This window comes from Heterostelium album, assembly GCF_000004825.1.
Source record: "Heterostelium album PN500 unplaced genomic scaffold PPL_scaffold9, whole genome shotgun sequence".
Taxonomy (NCBI): domain Eukaryota; phylum Evosea; class Eumycetozoa; order Acytosteliales; family Acytosteliaceae; genus Heterostelium; species Heterostelium album.
In genome coordinates this window covers 1,270,071-1,292,259 of record NW_008805071.1, presented here as the reverse complement: position 1 = coordinate 1,292,259, position 22,189 = coordinate 1,270,071, and the positions used below count along the sequence as shown (strand labels likewise).

General features: G+C 33.5%; 7 protein-coding genes across 7 annotated transcripts; 2 read left to right on the top strand and 5 right to left on the bottom strand.

The window, feature by feature from the left end:
• Nucleotides 1–14: 14 nt before the first annotated feature.
• On the top strand, nt 15–2,637 carry nup85 (nucleoporin 85; the record flags this gene model as incomplete). Its single annotated transcript, XM_020579825.1, has 6 exons — nt 15–235; nt 310–652; nt 750–941; nt 1,527–1,769; nt 1,838–2,074; nt 2,155–2,637. 6 exons carry the CDS (start codon nt 15–17, stop codon nt 2,635–2,637), a joined length of 1,719 nt encoding a protein of 572 aa, XP_020430500.1.
• Nucleotides 2,638–2,704: 67 nt separating this feature from the next.
• On the bottom strand, nt 2,705–4,731 carry hemG (protoporphyrinogen/coproporphyrinogen oxidase; the record flags this gene model as incomplete). Its single annotated transcript, XM_020579824.1, has 3 exons — nt 2,705–2,739; nt 3,049–4,630; nt 4,726–4,731. 3 exons carry the CDS (start codon nt 4,729–4,731, stop codon nt 2,705–2,707), a joined length of 1,623 nt encoding a protein of 540 aa, XP_020430499.1.
• Nucleotides 4,732–5,580: 849 nt separating this feature from the next.
• rps10 (eS10 family ribosomal protein) lies at nt 5,581–6,197 on the top strand (the record flags this gene model as incomplete). Its single annotated transcript, XM_020579823.1, has 3 exons — nt 5,581–5,635; nt 5,684–6,006; nt 6,102–6,197. 3 exons carry the CDS (start codon nt 5,581–5,583, stop codon nt 6,195–6,197), a joined length of 474 nt encoding a protein of 157 aa, XP_020430498.1.
• A 348-nt stretch (nt 6,198–6,545) lies between these two features.
• On the bottom strand, nt 6,546–12,148 carry pikF (phosphatidylinositol 3-kinase; the record flags this gene model as incomplete). The annotated part of the gene is made up of 6 exons (XM_020579822.1): nt 6,546–6,743; nt 6,808–7,013; nt 7,081–11,378; nt 11,603–11,703; nt 11,803–11,904; nt 12,083–12,148. 6 exons carry the CDS (start codon nt 12,146–12,148, stop codon nt 6,546–6,548), a joined length of 4,971 nt encoding a protein of 1,656 aa, XP_020430497.1.
• Nucleotides 12,149–12,360: 212 nt separating this feature from the next.
• PPL_09022 (acyltransferase) lies at nt 12,361–15,414 on the bottom strand (the record flags this gene model as incomplete). The annotated part of the gene is made up of 3 exons (XM_020579821.1): nt 12,361–12,467; nt 13,258–15,087; nt 15,234–15,414. 3 exons carry the CDS (start codon nt 15,412–15,414, stop codon nt 12,361–12,363), a joined length of 2,118 nt encoding a protein of 705 aa, XP_020430496.1.
• A 978-nt stretch (nt 15,415–16,392) lies between these two features.
• PPL_09021 (acyltransferase family protein) lies at nt 16,393–18,410 on the bottom strand (the record flags this gene model as incomplete). Its single annotated transcript, XM_020579820.1, has 3 exons — nt 16,393–17,185; nt 17,393–18,155; nt 18,242–18,410. The coding sequence occupies 3 exons, from the start codon at nt 18,408–18,410 to the stop codon at nt 16,393–16,395; spliced, it is 1,725 nt and encodes a 574-aa protein (XP_020430495.1).
• A 247-nt stretch (nt 18,411–18,657) lies between these two features.
• PPL_09020 (uncharacterized protein) lies at nt 18,658–21,899 on the bottom strand (the record flags this gene model as incomplete). Its single annotated transcript, XM_020579819.1, has 9 exons — nt 18,658–18,722; nt 18,837–18,893; nt 19,400–19,425; nt 19,545–19,586; nt 19,946–19,996; nt 21,352–21,372; nt 21,510–21,544; nt 21,633–21,734; nt 21,888–21,899. 9 exons carry the CDS (start codon nt 21,897–21,899, stop codon nt 18,658–18,660), a joined length of 411 nt encoding a protein of 136 aa, XP_020430494.1.
• Nucleotides 21,900–22,189: the final 290 nt, after the last annotated feature.

The following is a 22,189-nucleotide window of genomic DNA, read 5'->3' as shown; positions in this document are numbered from 1 at the left end:
AGTTTTATAATGAAATGTATTCACATTTCAAAACATTACAATCAATAGATGACAATGGTAGTGATTCAATGATACCGGACGAAAGAGTAAGAGAGATATCAGCTATTAGCAATCGTTATCAGTCTGTCTTATTGGCAACGATCGATCAAATTCAAAAATCATTGGATTCCGGTAACTACTTGGACTACGATGATAGTTCACAACAAAGAGAGAATCCATTCGATGAAGATTTAGTGTATGTATTAATTAATATATATAACAAATGCTATGTATTGATTTACTTATTTATGTTATTATTGCTATTGTTAGTATTAAAGAAAAAACAAGAATTGTAGAGATTATGAAAGAATCTAAAGAATCAAAGATAGAGTTAATTATATTCTGTGGTAGTGTTAATAGTATCTATCCGTTGTTGTGTGCAAAAGTATCGAGAGAGTTGGGTATAAAGTGTAATTTGATTGCACGTGAATCACTATATGAAGTTAAACCTCAATATCAAATGGCTCTCAAAGGTATACAATCGATGTTGACCATACTTACACCATCACAATACTCTCAAAGAATTAAATATATCGAAGATAAATATCAATCATCATCATCATCTCAATCAAATAATATAACATATGTAGAATGTGATGATTTATATCAAAAAGTAAGTTTGTTATATATATATATACATCTTATCTATACAACTTGTATTTACCTTTAAAACTAACTAACTAAAACAATGTATTTTTTTAATATTTTAGTATAAATATGAATATGATAATCTACAAGTATTGTCTATTATTTGGAAGATTGCACATCTGTTTTATTTCTCACCTGCTATATCACCCTATCAATTGATAGAGTGTCTACATTTCGATAGACAGTCGTTGCACAGTCAGTTTGTTGCTATGACCAGTATGTCAGTGTTGGAGACCGACGAGGGCTATCAGTATGTAAATTCACTGCTGGTCAATGGTTGCATCGATGAAGCCATCCACATCTTGAACTTACACTCGCGTCTGCCAAAGTCGAGTCACTCCGTGCGTATGTCTGTGAGTACCGCGCGTGGAAAGTCACCGCTTGGCAGCATCATTGAGCTGCTGCAACGTATGCCGATTAGACGTCGCTTGCAATCGAACAATGCAATCAATGAGTATCTGGCTCTCTGGACTCGCTGGCACCAAGAGGCAGAGGATCTGCGCATCACCTACAACAACAGCGTCGACGCGCACCTCCAGGAGATTCTCGACATTGTCGCCGGTCACGAACCAACCGTCTTCAAATACGCCAACGGTTTCCTCAGCTCGATTGTCGCCAGCATGCTGTTCATCGAGCACCTGGGATCGACCCAACAGATTCGTCAGCTCTTCTTGCGTTGCTATCATAGAATCACGACACGTTCGACACTCGACCGTATCATCCTATCGTTTGCCACCAACGACTTGGAGTCGGGATTGAAACGAACATCGAAGCACTTCTCTTCGTGGCTGGTTACACATCTCACCGATCTACTATATCACCACCCTTATATCTTGAAGAAACACTTTGCAGAGATATCGCCACTTGCCAACATCCGTGACAACCTAATCGTTGACTATGCCCAGTATCTCGCTTCTGACCAATCGCTTGTCGAAGTTGCATGCAACTATCTACTGTACACAAAGAACGGTCCTTTCATTATCGACCAAATCATCCAACGTCAACCAATCTCCAGTGAGAAACAAGCATTGAAACTATTGGAATATTGTCAATCGCAAGATACTCAAAGATTTATTTATAGAGTAAGTAATTACTATTTTACGCCATACCATTCATTATCTCTAATTTTAGTTACTATCATACATTTCAGATGTTATCAATGGAAGATTATAAGAATCAGCGATATGCTTCTGCTCTGTCTTGGTTGATGAAGGGTAAAGATAGTGAGAGAATATCTCAACTATCAACCTACTTGCTCAATGAAAAGTTGGATTCAAACTTGTTGGATGACTTACAATCATTGGTAGAAACAAAGTTGAATGAGATTCAATATTATAGAGAATTAGATTTCTTAATTAAATATAAAGAATTAATTACACTTTGGAAGGTATGTTATGTTGTCAAACTAAACTAAACACTGATCAGTATATAAACTAATATTTGGTTTTTTTTTTTTAAAGTAATAAGAACTTTGATGACTATTCCAAATGTTTTTGTGGTATGCTTAGAGATAAAGTCGTACCCAAACCATTTTGGATTCGTTTGTTATTGGATATTGTACCGTTACTCGAAAGCTCAAAGAAAGTATACTTTGGATATGACGATACCATTCTGCTGTTGAATTGCTTGGAGGAGATCTGCTCACCACATCTGATCGATCAGTATCTCGAGGGTGTCTCTGATTCTGAAATTCAGACACTCCGATTGGCACTCGCTAGAAATGTATCGAAATCATTTATATTTGCAAATCATCATTCAAACATCAGCAACTCACTGACTACCATTAACAACACCACTGCCATGATAACTCCATATTCACCAAGTAAATTTCAACAACAATCATCGTCATCACCTTTACAATTAAATAATGGTTATCATGCGACAGCAACATCATCATCGACAACACCAACCAATATTATAAACTCAACAATATTTACAATGAATAAATAAAGTAAAAAAAAAAAACATGGAATTTTCCTACAACATTGAAAACAAAAAAAAAAAAACTTTTATTTGTTTATTTAACAATATCAGTACGATAGTGTACATTATCTAAGCTGTTATTTTTACAGGTAATTTTCAATAAGATCGGTAACTTTTTTAGCGGAACTAGTAAGTTGAGTTGATAATATTTAAATTATTTCTTAAACTCAGCACTATTTCCACTTTAACTCTTAGCTATTTTTGTTGAGGGCTGATTCGATCCTGCCAAACTTGGACCACTTAGACAATTTAATTTAATAGTTACTATCATTCATTTCAGAATTTTAAAAAATATCAATGTTGTTGGAAAATCCAATGTCTTTAAAGAAAATAATAAATAATTTAATTTTAATTATTGAAACTATTGGCTATTATTACCCTTGTTGTTGTTATTAAATATTCTATTTATAACCTTTTGAGCTATTGACTTCGAGTTGTAGATTGAGTCGTTTACACCAACTCCAATCATATGATTTCCACCGAGTTGCAATGTACCCTTGTATTTATCTTGGAGATGCTGTTCGATTTGTTTACAGAGTGCTTGGTGTCCAACTGAATAGTGTGGAATTGCATTGTGGTAGATGGTGGCTGCGGTGTGTATAGGACGGGTCTGTGCTTCGTTCAATCCTAGGTATTGTTCGACATGCTTAATCGCGATATCGATAAGTGTAGACTTTTTCATGTTGATGACATCTTGCCATTGAGGATTGCGTTGTGAAATGCCAGAGTTACCACCAATCATTACAGTGATAATCGATCTGGCACCACCATTACCCATGCCTGCCGACTCTGGGAAAGTATTGCTGTCCACAGCGACACCTAATACAGGCAAACCTTCACGCGATGCAACTAAATATCCAAATCCAAGTCCTGACACTCTAGCTCTAACGGGTGTTGAATCATAGACAAGATTGACAACAGCGATATTGGAATATTCCATCTTGGAGCATAATGCCGCCAGCTCACTATCGAATGAACCCAGTGGTTTCTTGGACGCCCATTGATGTAGAGGCACGGTAGATACAACAGTATCATATTCATGTTCGTTTCCATGACTATCAACTAGCCTATAAACAGGAGTACCGTTCTTATCGCTTCGTTCAATCGATTGTATATGGGTATTCATATAGAGTTTACGCTCTGGAATCGATTTGGTCAGTTTGTCTGTCAACATCTGTAGACCTCCGTCTTTAAATGAGAAGATTCTAGTGGAATCGTTGTCTTTGTTCAACATGGATTTGACTCGCCTAACGGAATCGTGATCCAATGACAATGCAGTCTTTTCCAATGACTCTGCCTCTTGTTTCTTCTTGGCGAGCAGCGAACCCAATATGAGTGATCCACTCTCACGCTCCAACTCATACAACGATGGGAAACAAGATTTAATAGACAGTCGTGTGTAGTCACCACCGTGGATACCTAAACAAACTGGCTCGACAAACATCGACGCTGCATTCTCACCTAAACGACGACTGAAAAACGATTGTATCGACTCGTCCTCCTCTTTGCTACGCGATCTAAAGATCTCTGAGAGTATCGGATACACCAAGCCATTGGAGAATCCAAAGCGCACGGCATTGAGAAAACTCGATGGCAACGGTTGAACTTTGCCGTCGATCAACATATATCTGGTTTTTGCCTTCTTGCACGCGAACAGTATTTGATTCTCCAGACGCAGCTCCGCCACCAGATCCAGTGTATGAATACCGTGGCCGGCGACACGAATCGATCTTGGTCCTCGCTCGATAACACTCTTCTCCCATACCTCTGTCTCGATACGACCACCAGTTCTCGGCGAACTCTCAAACAAATCGATCTTTAGCATATCGTCTTCATTTTGCTTGGCTCTTAGTTGTGCTGCTAAACCCACACGCTTCGTAAGATAATGATAAGCGGTCAGACCAGAAACACCACCACCTAAAACAGCAACTCTTTTTCCACCTTGAGTTAAAATAGATGACTATTATAATAATAAATTATCAAAAAAAAATTTGTTTTAGATTAAAAAAATTAGTAAAAAAAAAAGACAAGTCTTTCAAAGAATAAAAAACATACACTCATTTATATATCTATAGATGATTTTTGATTATAACTACTTTTAACTATACATAAAACAAAATAAATGAACTTGAATAAAAACAAAAATACAAATAACCTATATATTACAACAATTATATTAATTTAAATTCTAATTTAAAGAGCTAAGAAAAAAAAAAAATAGATTCACAAACAACTTCACATGTTTGTAAAAATGCATTGCAATTTTTAAATGAAAACATAATTGTGTTGTGTTCTCTGTTAATTAACCTTAAGAAAGTAACTAAAAACAAAACAAATAAATCAATAGAATAAAATAAAAAGATATTTATTACTCTAAACTAAAATAAACAAAACAAAACAAATTCAAATATAATCTTTAATATTTGAACCAGTACTCTCGATAAATAAAAGTTTAATTTGTTGATTTATATCATTATTAGATAATAAACAATATTAAAAGAAAAAAACTATTAAAATTAACATTATAACATTGTTATTATGAGCAACTTAGTTAAACAAAACAAAAAAAAAAAAAGAAGTTCGGACGATTTTGCAAAATGTCATTTTAAAAAATTTTCATTTTTTCGCAGCGATGGTGAGCGTAGTCACATGGTGTGGTGATAGATGAGAGTCTTGCTGCTCACACAAGTCCTTTTTTGATTCCCGTAGTTATCTGATTCAATTTATCAGCCATGGTACAAATCCCCACTGAAAACCGTCTCAAAATCTACAACTCTCTCTTCAAAGGTGAGGATTAACCAGCATACTGTAGATATGTAGAAGAAACAGCTTTAGGTTAGTTAGATTTAGAGTTATAGAGTTGGATATTGCGATAAACAAACGAATCTATGAATATATCTAAACAAATCTATGACCATCGACTACATCTTATTACATATCTATCTAGAAACTCAAAAACAACAAAGCAATCAAACTAACATTCAAACTACTACTACTTTATAAACAAAAACAGAGGGTGTCTTAGTTGCCAAGAAGGATTTTGGTGCCAAGACTCACCCAAATGTTGAGGGTGTTACCAATCTTGAGGTCCTCGCCTGCATGAAGTCACTCAAATCCCGTGCTCATGTCACCGAGATCTTCAACTGGCAATACTACTATTTCACCCTCACTGACCAAGGTATCCAATACCTCCGTCAATTCCTCCAACTTCCAGAGTCCGTCGTCCCATCTACTCTCCGTAAACCAGCTTCACGTCCAGTTGAGCGTAGAGAGAGATCTGATAGACACGAAGATGGTAAGCGTATGGGTCCAAGCGGTGAATTCACCCCAGGTTTCGTAAGTATCAAACAAAACAAACAACATTGACATACAGGTTTAAACAATAATCATTTTTACTCATTACAACCTATTTTTACTATTACTTTTTATAGCGTGGAGGAGATCGTCCACGTCGTGGTGGAATGGGATCCAGTGGATACAGAAGACGTGAAGAGGGTTCTGCTCCACGTCCAACTCAATCAAACTAAGCGCTTAGTCGTTCGGTGAAGGATGTCAAAATAAAATAATTTTATAAAAAAACAAACACAGCAACTACTCCTTCATTACACATTAGAAGGGATTGAGAGAGAGAGTGTGTGTGATTAGTTGATTACAGTTTTATCAGTTTTATCATTTATATTTTTAGTTAGTCATTTAGTTATTTAGTTTGTAGATGGTAGCTCTATTTTTAAGTTTAGGTTTGTAATAAAAAAACAGAGAAATTATTGAGAATACTCAAAGTGATTTATGTATTGTACAAAAGTTTATAACTATATATTATTTATTTTATATATGTGTAATATTTCAAAAGATGGATGATCACTTGTTGTTGTTTTTTAGTTGTGTGGAGTGTCAGAATGTGCCAATATATGCATTGCGAACATGACTTGAGTGGTTTTGGTCTTCAAACTCTTTTGGATCAATCTAGAGAATGATTGTTTTGCTTCTTCATCGTCTAGATCCATCAAGAATGCTTCACGAAGATAATCTATATCATTTCTTGTTGATAATTCAGGAATACCAGTTGATAGCATCTATATATTTATCATTATTAATATTAGTAACATAATTATGATAAATAAAATGATTTAAACTTACAAGATTAAATAAAATAATAAAAAGATTTCTTTGCTTTCTAATGATATTATAGGATAGACAACATAAATCGGTGAACCATTTGAATGAATCACTCTTTTCACCACCCATTACATGTGCAAATTCCGGTGTCAATACAAAAGGTGCTTTCTCCCGTTTGTATCCATGGAATTTCATGATATTTCCCAAGAAATGTGCAAAGTCAATATCTGAATTATAAAGTTAATAATAGTTAGTTATTAGTTGGTGATTTTTGAATCATATTATTATACTTACGGAAAAGATGACCTGAAGTTGCAACCATAATGTTATCATTATGTCTATCACTTATACCAAGTAGATAGGTAGCGACACAGTAACCGGTGAGTGAGTTTGTAAAGTTTTGAACTACCATTTCCATGTCGGATTCAGAGTTACGCTCTTTTAGCCAATTGGATAGCGGTGTCTTGGTGAATGCAGCGGTTGCTCCACCTGCTGCTTTCTGGATGTTGGCGACTGTGTCACTGTCGGTGACGACTTCGATGAATCCCATGCCGTCGCCTGTTGCCGTCACGTTGTAGATAGAGAGATGCAAGTCAAGTCCATCACGTTTCCATAGGTTATCCATGATTGAGATCATCTGGAGCGTCAGGATATCTTGACGTAGATCGTCACCGTGTTTGTAGATCACACTAATCGGGTCACCGAGTGGATCGACATTCTGGAAGCTGAGAAGTAGCGGCGTGGTAAAGGAGTCGAGCCAACGACATTCGTTGACAATGATTCCACAGGCTTGAGTATTGTATGACGTCGGTAGGTGGAATGTGTTTGGCCAGCTGACGCGTGTCAACTCGTCTTGGAGTAGTTGCTTACGCTTGTTGGCCGGTGCTTCCTTGATGATCTTGGCGATCGACTGGAGTCGTGTGACAACCTCCATCTGTTTGACAAACTCATGACGTTGGTCTCCACAGCCTTTGAGATAGGTTTCCAGGATGAGTGAGTATCGATCCGATATCTTTTGGTTGTGCATCTCCGCCTCGAGATGCCAGAACAGCGGGTGACCTATGACTGCACGATTGTTGAGTGCTCGCTGAATGAGGAATCTGGCGAGCGCGGAATCGTGGTAGGATTCGTGTTTGAGCGACTGGATCAGTTGGAGAAGATAGAGCGCCAGGTCGCTGTCACTCAGCGAGCGCAGACAGTTCACTGCATATTCACGTACGAGTTCATCGGCGAATTTGACATCGAGTAACTCGAGTGCTTCCACGGGGGATGGCGTTGCCCAGATGGAGAGAAGACGATGTGCTTCTTTGACATCGGTTGGGTTGTTCCAACGAAGCGATTGCAGTACTTTCGATAGCGAGTGAGGATTGTTGCTCAGATGCATACGGTATGTCCAAATAAACTGTTGATCAGACGGTGTAAGTTGATACATTGGATCTTTGTTGATTAGTATCTGCAGTCTTTCTTCATCTTGCTTTCTCGCTTCGACATAGTCGGTGATCTCGGTTCGTTCCATCAACTCTGGTCGTGGGAAGATAACGGGGAATGGGAATTGTGAGAGTTCAATCACTAGCGATGGACACAGCTGATGGTAATCGCTGATGTTGGTTCTGTCGCCTGGCCATAGGATGAGACTGATGACACCACTCTGAAGGTTACCCTTGTAGTCTATCAGTTGGAGATCTACCCAACCAACAGAGACACGTTGCTGCTTCTCGGATTGAGCAAACAGAGTGAAACACAGCTTGGTTGCGCGCGGTACATGACAGAGTAGCAGGGTGGATCGCAGCCATTCACACCACCATGGATTGGCAAATGGTTTACTGAATGTCTCCAGTGCCGGAGTGAGCAGTTCCTCACCGTGATACATTGCAACGTCAATCATCAACTTGATATCGTTGGTATTGACATCGGGAATCAAGTGGTTGAAAAGACTGGGATTCAGATTCTCGAGACAAAGAATACGAATCTCAAAGGGACGATTGATCTCGTAGAGCATAATCGATCGTTGAACTTGTTGTTTAGTGATTTGATTACGTGATGCCAAGAGGAATGATCCTTTTCCTGGTGTAGAACCTATTGGTGTTGGTTTGTTTGTTGTCGATGCCGGTTGTTGAGAGTAGGTGAGTGCAGGTGGTGGAGATTGTGAGAGTGAAATTGGATTGACAAGATCATCGGTGTAACCATCGATGTGTTTCGGCAGGGAAGATCGATTAACAAGTGTGAATTTAATGTCTTTTTTGCGTTGGAGACGGTTGCGCACCAAATCCAATGCCATCACTTGACAGTCTTTGAGGACATGGTCGGTTGTTCCAGTGATACGAATGACAAAGTCCGATGCTTTCTGGTCGACTAGCAGCTTGGTGGTGTTGTTATGTTTACTAATGACACGCTCGATAATCTCGCTAATCAGATCGGTACCGTTGACACTGATAGTTGTCGAATGGTTATCTGGTGGCAGGTAGAATCGAATACGGAAGTTCGACGGTAGAAGTGGATCTGCTCCGCTGCAGGTGGTGAGTTGAGCAACCGTTACTTTGACACGTTCTCTCACATCGAGTTCATTGAAATTGAAAATACTACTCATTGTCTGGCGGAAGTGTTTGATTTCATTCTCACCATTGCTCCAACAGAGTGGTTTGCCAAGTAGTGAGCCAATTTGAATCTGTGCCATCTTCTTTCGTTGTTGTTGTGCCTTGACATTGTGATCACGTTGTTCGCCAAGCGAGAACGAAGCGGTTCTCTCATTGCCATTGTTCAGTCTGTTTAGAAGTGGATTGTTGATATTGTTAGCAAGAGAGTTTGAAGGTGACGACGAAAGTTGATGTCCACCATTCTGAATCGTTTGTAACCTATTCGATACCAATTGATTGTTGGTTCCACCATTACTATTTACAAGTAATCCTCTATGGCTATTGTTATTATTATTCTGATTGCTATTGATTCCATTGGATGGTATTAATATTGAGTTTGAAATAATCTTATTGTTGTTGCTGTTGATGTTGTTGATGTTATTATTATTGAAAGTAGTTGTTAATTCATTGAAATTGCTTGATTCTGGTGGTGGTGATGTTGAAAGACTGTTGAGATTGTTGCTGTTGATCAATTCTTGCATGCCTGGCTTCAGTACAACTAGTTTCGGTAGCTTGGTGGTGGTGTTGGTATCGTCGACCGATTGCACATAGTTGAGAATGACACCGTTGCTATTGATTGGGACAACGTCAGAGTCGAGTGCCGCACTCTCAATTGCCAGAGTACCGACTTTCAGTGCTGCAACAACCGATTCAAATGTACTAATTAAATGTTGTTTGAATTCATTCGATGTCGCAACCAACGGACATCCAATAATTAAATTGATATCCTTATTCGTCGTTGATACTTGCACTGGGAATTGTTTAGATCTCAAATTGGTCAATGGTTCTTTCAAACCAATATATTCAGTCCAATTTCTACTAATATTATTATCTTTGTTGTTATCAACTGATAGATCTGGTTTGGAAGGAGAGGAAGTAGTTGCACCAGAGTTTGATCCAATGGAGTTGGATTTCTGTTGTTTGAGTAGGAGAGTTGGTTCTTCGGTTGGACTGAGTGCAAATTGAGTTGTGGATTGTTGTTGTTGTTTGTTGTTGATGTTGATACTATCGACACCGGCGATGACGCCAGAGAGTATACGATCGGCTTCGTCGTCGCCGTCGTCCAGTCCATCGTCGTCGTCATCCTCCTCGGTTTCAAAGTTGGGAGCATCGCTATCGTCCGTAACCATTCGATTCTCAACATCGGAGCCTTGCGATTGATATTTCAGTTCCTCTTCCTCGATGGCTATCAGCTGTTGTTGAAGACGCGCCAGTTTCATTCTCTCTCGTTCCCTCTCCTTCTCGGTGGCTTCATCGTCCTCCAAGTCATTGTCGATGTGGACACGCAGTTTTCTGTGTAGTCTCGGTGATAGATTGTCACCGGTACTGCCGCCTGGCGATTCAGAGACTTCACCGCTGCCACCTCCACCGCCACCACTTTGCATACTAGTGTTATTATCATCGCGATCATCGTCACTAAGAATCAACTGTTGTTTACTCGTCAGAATATTACCAAAGGTATCACGTTTGATATCGTGTTGTCTGATCTTTAAATATCTGTCGTCTTCCAAATCACCACCACTAGAAAACGATGAACTATTTACCATTCCACCAGTGTTATTACCACTAAATGAATCTGTTGAACTATTTAAATTATCTAAATTATTACTATTGTTATTGTTATTATTATCATTTTGATTTATATTTAAAATTGGTATTGAACTTGAAACTGCAACCTTATTCATATTATTATTGGTTGTTGATTGATTATTATTATCATTACTATTTACGACTGTACTAGTATTTTTACTATTATTGGTATTATTGTTATTATTTGATAATGAAATCGATTGACGTCTTTGATTTCTATTGAAATGTCTACTATGTCTTTTGTTGAGAGGACTGCTTGTTGTACTACTACCACTGCCAGTACCGTTTGTTATACCCTTTGAGAATGCAGTTCTAATGGATCCCAATTGTTTCTTAATGATATCTGCTCTATGTTTTCTTGCTTTAATTCTATTTTATTGGATATATATTTCAGATACATATTTCAGATGGATGGATAGTTGATTTTAAAATTTAATATGGTGTGTTGAATTGAAAAAGTAAAGTGTTGAAATGTGACATATGTATATATATATAATATTAGTATTTTGATAGATTGATAAAGTAAAGTAAGGTTGACAAATTAGTATTAAATAGCAGTTAAATAATAGATCTTAAGATAGATGATAACAAACTCTTTTGATTTAGGCACTAAAAATACCTCTATTGACTCTTTCTTTGTCATCAGTGACTTTTGAATGTCTTCGTGTGCATATACAAACTTTACAAATTCAATCTGTAATAAATCATTCTATTGTATTGCAAGAATAGAGTTGGATTTGTTAGGTTTTCATTCTCTGTTACTTCTTCAGTTTTTAGATTTATATATATTTACTTTGTTCAAAGCTAAAAAGTAATCTTGGTGACTCGAGTCTTTAAGGAAATCTTTGTGTAGTTTGAATATTTCATATTTAACATGATCTACAGTTGCAGAGCTCTGAAATGAAAATGTACTAGTTTGTTCATTTATAACGATCTTTATAAAGAGTAGTATTTGAAAAAAAGATGTTAATGTTAGTGTTAAGTTAAAGTAGAGAATGAATAACAAAACAAACAAATCAACAAACAAACAAACAAACAAACACACACAAATCATACATAAACAAAATGCTTACATGTACTGAAAATCCATCATCGAAATACTTATTTTTAGAAAATCTTTGTTCTTGTGTTCTTTGCATATTTTTATTGATTGTTTGCTATCGATCAAAATCTTAAAGGTTTTGATTATATTGTTTATCTGATTATTATTATTATTATTATTATCTAAACTATTTGTTATCTATCTATCTTTATCAAAATTAGTTATTATTTTTAAACATTATTCTTGTAAAAAAAAAAAAAACTATGAAAAAAGTTACTATGAGTGAGATTGATTGTGATTGGTATGATGTCAAATTTTAATTTGATAGATTGATAGATTGATAGATTGATTGATATAGTTATTTGTCGTTGGAAAATATTTATCCAATGTTAATATACCAATTAGTAAAATGATTTCTAAATTGTTTAAAAGTGGAAGTTACTACTGATTGTGTGTGTCAGTGCTTTTCTAATCGTTATTGTATTGTTGATTGAAAAATTCAAATCAAAATAGAAAGTGATTGTATTGTATGGCGGTAAGTAATGCTAAACTTATGACAGTGTGTTTATGCATCAGTTGACACTAAACTGGTGGTCTTTGCAATTTTAAAATATTGAAATTAAAAAAAAAAAAAAAAAAAAAACAAAATATCACAAACTTTTTTGTTGCCCTCCAAAAAAAAAAAAACAAATTTTGGTGGGGGGCGCTGTGGTATTTAGTGAAAAAAAACAATAAATCTTAAAAGTGTATTTTTTTTAAAAATGATCAGATATTTATTTTTTTTAAATAAATTTTGTGCTCTTTGGTATTAATCAAAAAAAAAACAATTTGTGATTGCAAATTTATATGAATGAAATTGATTTGTTATAGATATCCATTGTGTCAAATAAAAAAAGTGTAAATCTCAAAGAGACACAGAAATCCCAATTAAATGTTAACTAAAAAAAATCTTCTTTTGGATATTTATTTTATCAAATCGAATACAATTCTAAATATTTATTTCAAAAAGAATATAAGAATTTGTTAGATAAAACTATATTTTTAGATAGAATTAAATTGATTTAGATAATTCATTTTTTTGATGGAATGGGATGGATGTGATAATTTCAATATATTATAAATATAATTATTTATATATACTAAGAAAAAAAAATCACAAAAAAAAAAATCAAAATATTTATTTATGTTATTGATGATATTGAATACTTTCAACATTGGATTGTTCGGTATGATGCTTTTGTGATTCGTTGTTGTTTTTGTTTGGTGGGAAAATAATACGTTCCAAATTGACAAATGGTTTTTCAACGGTGAGATGTACTAAAAAGGCGGCGGCGAATGACATGACAATGTTGGCGGTGTACAGCCATGCGAATTGAAGTGGTGAGTAATGGTCGAATGTTGTTCTCGAGTATTGGTAGGTCCAGATAACGATTGGATGAATCATATAGGTGGAGAATGTCAATTTCGAGAGGTAGTGGAATATCTTTATCTTGAAGAAATCCGCTAGGAAACCACCGTGTCCATAGAATGTCGCCATCATAAAGAAAGACAATCCAACGGTGAACATTGTATGAGCGAATGCATTGAACAATCCATTCTCAATCTTGTTCCAACTGGTTCCTTGTAGTCCTGAGTAGGGGATATAACTGAAGAACATGGTGATTCCTAGTGCCATGGCATAGGCAAACATTCTAAACACTGGTTTGTCGTATAGTTTCTTGGTGGTTTCGTGTGTGTAGAGGAAAGCGACACAGAGACCGACAGCGTATGGACCGACTCTTGTCCATGGTTTCTGGTAGATGTCGGTGGCGAAAGAGGTACTGGTGAATGAGAAATCAAAGAATGTGGCAATGTTGAATTTGATTGTCAACCAAATGTTGGTGGTGAAACAAATGGCGAGCAGAATGACAACCCATGTATAACCAAAGATCTTCTTGTATCTGAATGACAGCAGTACGAATGGAGCAATCAAGTAGAATTGCATGTCATTGGCGAGATACCATCCCCATGCAAAACACTCTTGTGTTAGAGTCGATGGATGCAAGTTGTTGATGTACAACAAATTGGTCCACCAATATTGATCGCATACATCTAGACTCTGAGCGAACTGGTACCACATTGGACCACTTCCAAACATTGGCATCAGTTTCCAATAGACAAACAAGAGGAAATACATCAGTGGCGACAAACGAATGTATCTGTGAAGTGCATATTTAGCCCAGAACAAAAGTGATTTCGCTTTTTTCGAGTCCAACTGCGATAGCAGTGTATGTGCAACCAAGAATCCACTCAGCATGAAGAAGACATCGACTGCAAATTCACCGGCTGGAAGCGCTTGGAATGAGAAAAAGGTACGAACCGTTCCAAACACATATTGGATATTGTCGAGACCTGGCGACAGTGAAAAGAGTAGCGAATGACCCAAGACAACCCACATTGTTGAAACAGTTCTAATTCCATCGAGTGCATCAAAGTGGCGTTTGGTCGATTGACTTCCAATGAACGAACGGTAGTTGTGGATGAGCGAGAACGACAAGAAGATACTGGCGATGATAGAGTTACTCGATTCATAGTCAACCTTGAGTGGACTACGACGCGATCCATCCAACAGTCCTTCGAATTCATCTTTCTTGGCGGCGCTGGACATTTGGATTCTGATGTACTCCATCGAAGTTCCAATCACCACCATCATGGCAAAGCAAATGCAGACACCCAACATCACTCCGGAGCCGGTTGTCCAGCTCTTGTAGGTCTGGCCGATGTGCGAGTAGCAATAGGATTGACTAGTTCCTTTATCTCCTACTGGTGCAATGATTGACATGGTTAAAATGAACTCGCCGAGAGCAGCCTCAATATCGGTGGTGGTATTGCAACTTGGCGGAATGCAAAGTCCGATCATATAGGGATAAGAAACATTCAGGAATGGAACATCATAATCAGTCTGATAGATACAATAATGCGATACATTGGAAGGAAGTTGCAAGCAATCATCCATATTTCCAAGATCATTTGGTGATCTTCCAGTGCTTGTCCACACTATATATAAGCAGTTAAAAAAAACAAAAAAAAAAAAGTTTCACAAAATTAGTAAAAAAACCCTTGATTTGATTTTTTTTGATCAAAAAAAAACAAAGATACACGAAAATAACGGGATCCCGTTAATTTTTGTAAAAACTACTTACTTTCAAGAGCATTTATTGGATAGCTCATCATAGTCTGAACGTCTTGCAAGCATTGTGGAGATGCAGCAGGTTCGGACGACGATGAAAGTTGATCATTATTATTGATTTGTACTGAAGAAGTCAAAGACAACTGTGCAACAACAACAAATAAGATGACTATTGTTTGAAATGAAATATTCATATTTCTACTATATAAATCTTGAGTACTTTTTTTTTGTACAAGCCAATAAAATATGAAATTTCTTTTTGTTTTTTGTTTTTTAATTGGTTGAATTAAAAATTAATTCAAAAAAATAAATAAAAATCTAGATTTTGTTTTTTGTTATAACTAAAAATAATGCAAAACTATTCGATTGAAATAAGAGAATATTCGATTTGAAACAAGAGAATATTTTAGGATTAGGTTTGATTTATTTATATATTGATCGTAGTTCAGATGTAAGCGTAAAAAATAAAATATGATCATATTTTTCTTGTTAAATAGGGAGTGTTAATTTTTTTTGTTAATTTTTTTTTCGGCTTGTTAAAAGTCTAATTTGGGGTTATAGAGGGTTTAAATCACCTGTAATCCAATAAGTTAAAATAAATGTTACCCTGGGGTGTTAAATTAATCACTGTATTGCTTCACTTGTTTTTATTTTTCTAGTTATAATCATCGAACATTATCATTAGTGTTAGAGTGTATTAATTTAAATTTTAGGTATTTAAAGATGATGTTGATCAAAAATTAATTATGATCATAATGATGACTTACCAGGTGTAAAAACAAATTTAACAAAATATCTATTGTTTGCAAACAATAGGGATTGGTTTGGTTGATTTTTTGGGTTTTGATTACTTTATTTATGTAATGGAATTGTCGATAATGTGGTTGAATCGAATTGATAAAACCTTATATTATATCTAGAAGAATATTTCATTTACAACATTGTTGATTCTTCATTTTTCTGGATATGGTTATAATGATTAAAATATAACTTCCATATTTGGAAGGAAAAAAAAAGGGTAACAATTTTATTAAAATCACTTTAAATAATATAACATCTATTGTATTTGTATTTTGATTTATGTTATCTCAAATGATAATTTGCAATGATTATTGATTGATCAAATATTTTATTATTTTTAAATTTATTATTTAATTTTAATATTAAATTTATTAAACTTTATTTGCAGGATTGGTTGGTTTATTGTTATTATTATTTTTGGTATTTGTTGGTAATAATATACGTTGTAGATTTACAAATGGCTTCTCTACTGTTAAGTGAAGTATGATTGAAAGTAGGATTGTGAATACTAGATTAGAAGTGACTTGATAGGAGTGTTCAATTACGGAGTAATGGGGAATACTTGTTCTTGAATAGTTGTATGAATATATTACTATAGGATTAATAAGATACATTGCGAAAGTAAGTTTGGAGAGGTATCGGAAACAACTGAGTTTTAGGAACTTGGAATAATAACCACCGTGGCCATAGAAAGTTGAAAGCAATGAAATTGAAATGGCTGCAGGGAATAGTGTTCTTGAAAAACCCAAGTAAAGTCCAACGATAAGTGGACTCCAAGTTTTGAGATAAGTATCATATTGGATGTACGCTAAGAACATTGATAGCCCAAGACTGAAAGCATATGCTATATATCTAAATAGAGTGATTTCATACAGTCTCTTTGTTGTTTCCATTCTATAGATGAATTCCAATGCAATTCCAAAGGCAAAAGGGCCAATTCTCACCCATGGCTTTACATAGATTTCATTGGCGCCTGGAGTGAGGAACACTGATATATCATATACGATATTGTTTTCCACACTAATCCAAATACTGGTTGCCAAAGATATTCCGAAAAGAATTGCAACTAATATGTAGCCGTATATCTTTCTGTATTTGTAGGCAACTAAGACAAATGGTGCAATTAAATAGAATTGGGTGTCGTTTGCCAAGTACCATCCCCAACTATAGAATTGATTAATGAAATCCTTGGGGTATATGTTATTGATAAATAGTAGGTTTGTCCACCAATATTGTTGTGTTCTCTCAATATAAAACTGACACATCTGATACCAGAGAGGACCACTTCCCATCAGAGGAAACAATTGCCAAAATAAAAATATCAAGAAATAATAGAGTGGGCACAATCTAAGTAATCTGTTGACTACATACATAACCCAAAATAAAGGATTTCTTGACTTGTTTGATTCCAAACTCTTAAGGAGGATATGTGAAACTAGGAATCCTGTTATCATGAAGAATAGATCAACTGCATACTGAGAACTATTAATTGCTTGATAGGCATATGATTTATATCCTTTGGCCATAAAATACTCCATATCGTTGGACATTGGAAATAGTTGGAATATTCCTGTGTGAGAAATGACAATCCATATAGCAGCTAATACACGAACCCCATCCAAACTATCGAAACTTCTACTCTCTGGTAAGAACATGAATGCTCTACAGTTTTTAATCAAAGAAAACGAGAGGAATAGCTTTACAGTGGTTCCTCCCTCCATGAATTCCTTGGATTCTTCTATCATCATCAGTTTCGACATGTACGATCTTATTAACTCTAGAGATGTTCCAATAGCCACCAAGATTGCAAACAACACACAAAAACCCAAAACAATGCCAGCACCTACAGTCCAATTCTTTTTTGGTGGATCTCTGGTATAGAAATGTGTTTGTGTATCACTTCCTGGTGGTGCAATTATCAGCGATGACATCATTAGTCTATTCAACGCCGACTGAACATCATCGGTGGTATTGCAACTCTTTGGGAAGCAAAGTCCTACAACATACGGCAGTGTCATATTCTCCATCACAATTGATGTTTGATAAACACAATAATGTGTCACGTTTGGTGGAAGCATCAAACACTGTTCCATATTTCCCAGTTCATTGGGTGATCTACCCATATACATCCACACTATAAAAAATAATAAAAATCACCAATTTTATTAATAACATTTAACAATCTTTTCTATTTTTTTTTATTTAAAAAGAAATATTTACTTTTCATTGAATCCATATAGCTACTATAACTAAAGCTAGCCAGCAGATCAATATCTGTTGAACATTGTGATGGTTGGTTTGTTGCTGATGAGGAATCAGTGCTTTGACAAAATATCAAAGAAATTGATAAGTTAATAATTAATAAAAATAGAATAAAATTATTCTTCATAATAAAACTAATAAATAGATATCAATATATATATAGAATGATAATATAATATAAATAGAATAAATAAATGATAATGAAATTAATTTTTATTTGTTACCCTTTTAATCAAGCTAATCATCATCTTTGTATATATGTATATATAAAACATTAATAATTACAGTAAATAATGTTACTTCAAAATTATTACTGTCAACATCGTCTCGAAGAGTCGATACAATCAGGTGAAACAATTATACATTATTAAAGTTTATGTTTGTAATAACGCTATAATTGGTAAATAAATACCGATCAATAATTTATTTATTTTACTATCTAATTATAAATATACTATCGATCATATAACGTTGTGATCAAAAAAAAAAAAATCAAACTAGTGGTAAAATACGATTTTAAAACAAAAAAAAAATCACATCATCTATTAAATACAAATATTTGTAATTTGTCTAACATTCATAACAACAATACTGTTATTATTACTATTACCTATTATTGTTATTATTTTTATTATTTTTATAAAATAAATAAATGAAGTTCTAATCTACTCTTTTTTTTTTTTTTTTTGTTAGTTCACTTTTTAAATTATAATGGAAAATAAATAAAAATAATTATTATTTAATTCAATTTTATTTTTAATTGGAATTTTTTGATTTTTTTAGGGGTATATTAACATTATTATTCGATCTTCGCTACACACACCCACCAGGTTTGGTTTTTTTCGAATATTGTGGGTGTGTGGTGGAAGCTTCGCAAAATAATGAGAAGAAAGGATAAACTTGAGAGGATTCTTCCGCTTACCACATATAATACCACAGCAATTTATCGTCTTTTTTCGTTTTATTTTAATTTTAATTATTTTATAAGTATGATCTTTGAATCACACCCAACAACATCAACATTCGAAATTTAAAACAAACAATCTAAGTGTCAATCAATATAAATATAGTTTAACCCACCAAACTTTTTATTTAACAAATAATACAACAACATACATAGAACAACGAGTAAAAATAAAAACCTACAAAAATTAATTAATACAAAAATATATTTATTGTTATTATCATACAAAAAAAAAAAAAAAGAAAGCAAATCAAAATAGAATAGCATACACACAAACACAAACAGAGACACACATACACACACCACACTGCATATAGACTGATAGCAACAACAACACAACTAAAATACTTATAATAGTGAAATCCTTTATTAAATTCAAATTTTATACTCTTTTTTTTAAAATTTAAATATATATAGTTTAACTAACTTATCAATAACAATTGTAAAATAACAGAAAAAGTAGTACAGATAGATAACTAATAAAAGAATCATAATAATATCAAAAATAATTAATTACAGCAAAAGCAATAACAAAATAAATTAAAAGGTAAGCAATTTTTAAAACGAGTTCAAAAAAATTTGTTTTTTTTTTTAATTTTTTTTATGTGTGTTTTTTTGTTAAACGAAAAACAAAAGGTGTATCTTCACTAGTTGTTATTAAAACTTATGCCCACCCCATTCCCGTATAATGCAATCACCAAAGTGTAATAATAGGTTCAACAAATGTTACATAAAAGTTAACTTTTACACTATAAATTAATTTACTCATTTATGTTCATCTGTTGTTTTTGTTGTTGTTGCTATGTTTGCTGATATGGGGTTGGGTTGTTACGAAAGTTATTTATAATTAGAGTAGTATACAAATTAATAATACTATAGTTCAAAATTCAATTGCAATCAAATCAAATCAAATCAAATCAATCAAAAAAAAAAAAAAAAAAGTCAAAATCAAATATTAAATTTGAAGTAGTAACGAGATAACAAAAAACAATAGTGTAGCTCTGTTATCAGTAGTTACCTTGAATTGAATTGGAATTAATTAATTAACAGTTGAGACTTTACGCTACTTTAAGCAGCTGCAACTATTTTAAATTGCAACAACTATTTTATCCCAATATTATATCAATATATTTATAATTCGAATCACTTTATCAATTTATTTTTTGCCCTTTTTGTTTGTTTGTTTTTTCTTTTTCTTAAATGAATGTCTAAAATTTAAATTAAATTATAACTTTTGATAAAGTTTGATAACTTTGAATTAAATTTATTCGTTAACTTATCTTTAAATTATATATTTCGAATATTTGAAAGAATTAATAATTAATTTTTTTTTTTTTTTTTAATAAATTCAATATGGATAGATAAATAATTTAATATTAAAAAATAATTTTAAAATATTACCAAAAGTAGATAGTTTAGTTTAGATCAAATAATTGACAATCATAAAATCATAATAATAATTAAATAGTTCGAATTCAACCATCTGGAAATTAAAAGACAATTTTAAATTGTAAGTTTTAAAAAACAATATTGTTATTTTTTTTTTTAATTTTATTTTAAAAAATTAATATCCAACAAATCAATGAATTACATCTATAAATAACTGTAAAATTTAAATATTCTCTACATTTTATTACGATCAAAAAACCTTTATTATATTGTGTAATGGGATAATAAATTGATAAATGTTGGATTGTAAATTTTTATTAATGGACAAGTTAACTGGTCATTTTACATTATTCTTTTTTGTAAATTCATTCATTGTTGAAAATCTACATTATTCTTTATTCTCTATATCCACATCACATCAAACTACTAAATCTATTTAAAATTATGTATTATTTATAGTATCTATAAATAATTATATCTGTTATAACACTTACAATTGTATAAAATAGTCAAACCATAAAATAATTGATTACACATCTTGAAATTAATCACAATAATATAAAGTGATAGACACCACTTCAATCACATCACTACCACACAAATTTAATTTTTTATCAGATGGTAAAATAAAATTCATTTTCTATATACTTTTTTCGTTGTTGATGTTGTGTTATTTTTAAGTGGTGAGAGAAATTGCCCGCGAAAAGACAATAACAACCACATCAACATTTGGAGACTAAAGAAATAAAATCATGATATTAATAACCCATTAACGAATTAATAGCTATTTGATTACAAATTATAACAACCTCAATTTGGTTAATATAAATCAAATCATTGGAGCAATAATAATCATAAAAATAATAGAATCACTTGTATTTCGTACTATTATACTCTGTGGTTCTATTCTATTATTCTAAATTTAAATTTGAATATGTCACACATAGAACAGAATAATATTCCAACAACACAATCACACAAACAGAGTGCACTTACAAATAATAGAGAGCCATAGTTTGTTGTTGCTGCTGCATGTATCTCATTTCTATCAGCACACACTATATTACCATTAATGTAAACATAAAGAGATACATACACCTGTCAAAATGTAAATGAAAGAAATCAATATTTGTTAACAATTGAAATATACGATGAAAAGTGTGTTATTATTTGTTGTTGTTGTTATTATTATTATCAAATATTTAACAATAAGCATTATAATTTTGATTAAATATATAATTTTATGTATACTAGTCTTGACATTCTTTTCATTTACAGTGTTGTTTTTGTTGTTGGAATTCAGTGAGTAAAATATCCTTCTTTCCGCCCCCTTTTCTTTTATATATCTTTTGGAAAACACAATAAACACAACACAGTAAAACTCTAAACACTCCCAACCATCAAAACATTCCATATTGGATGAAAACAAAATTGTTTGTTTGAATTGTGTCATGTGTGGTGGGTGTAGATGGTGGTGAGTGAGTGTGGTTGTGTTTATTAGAGAAACGATTGACTCTAGAGCTTGTCCTATATCTTCCTTTTTACCTTTTTAC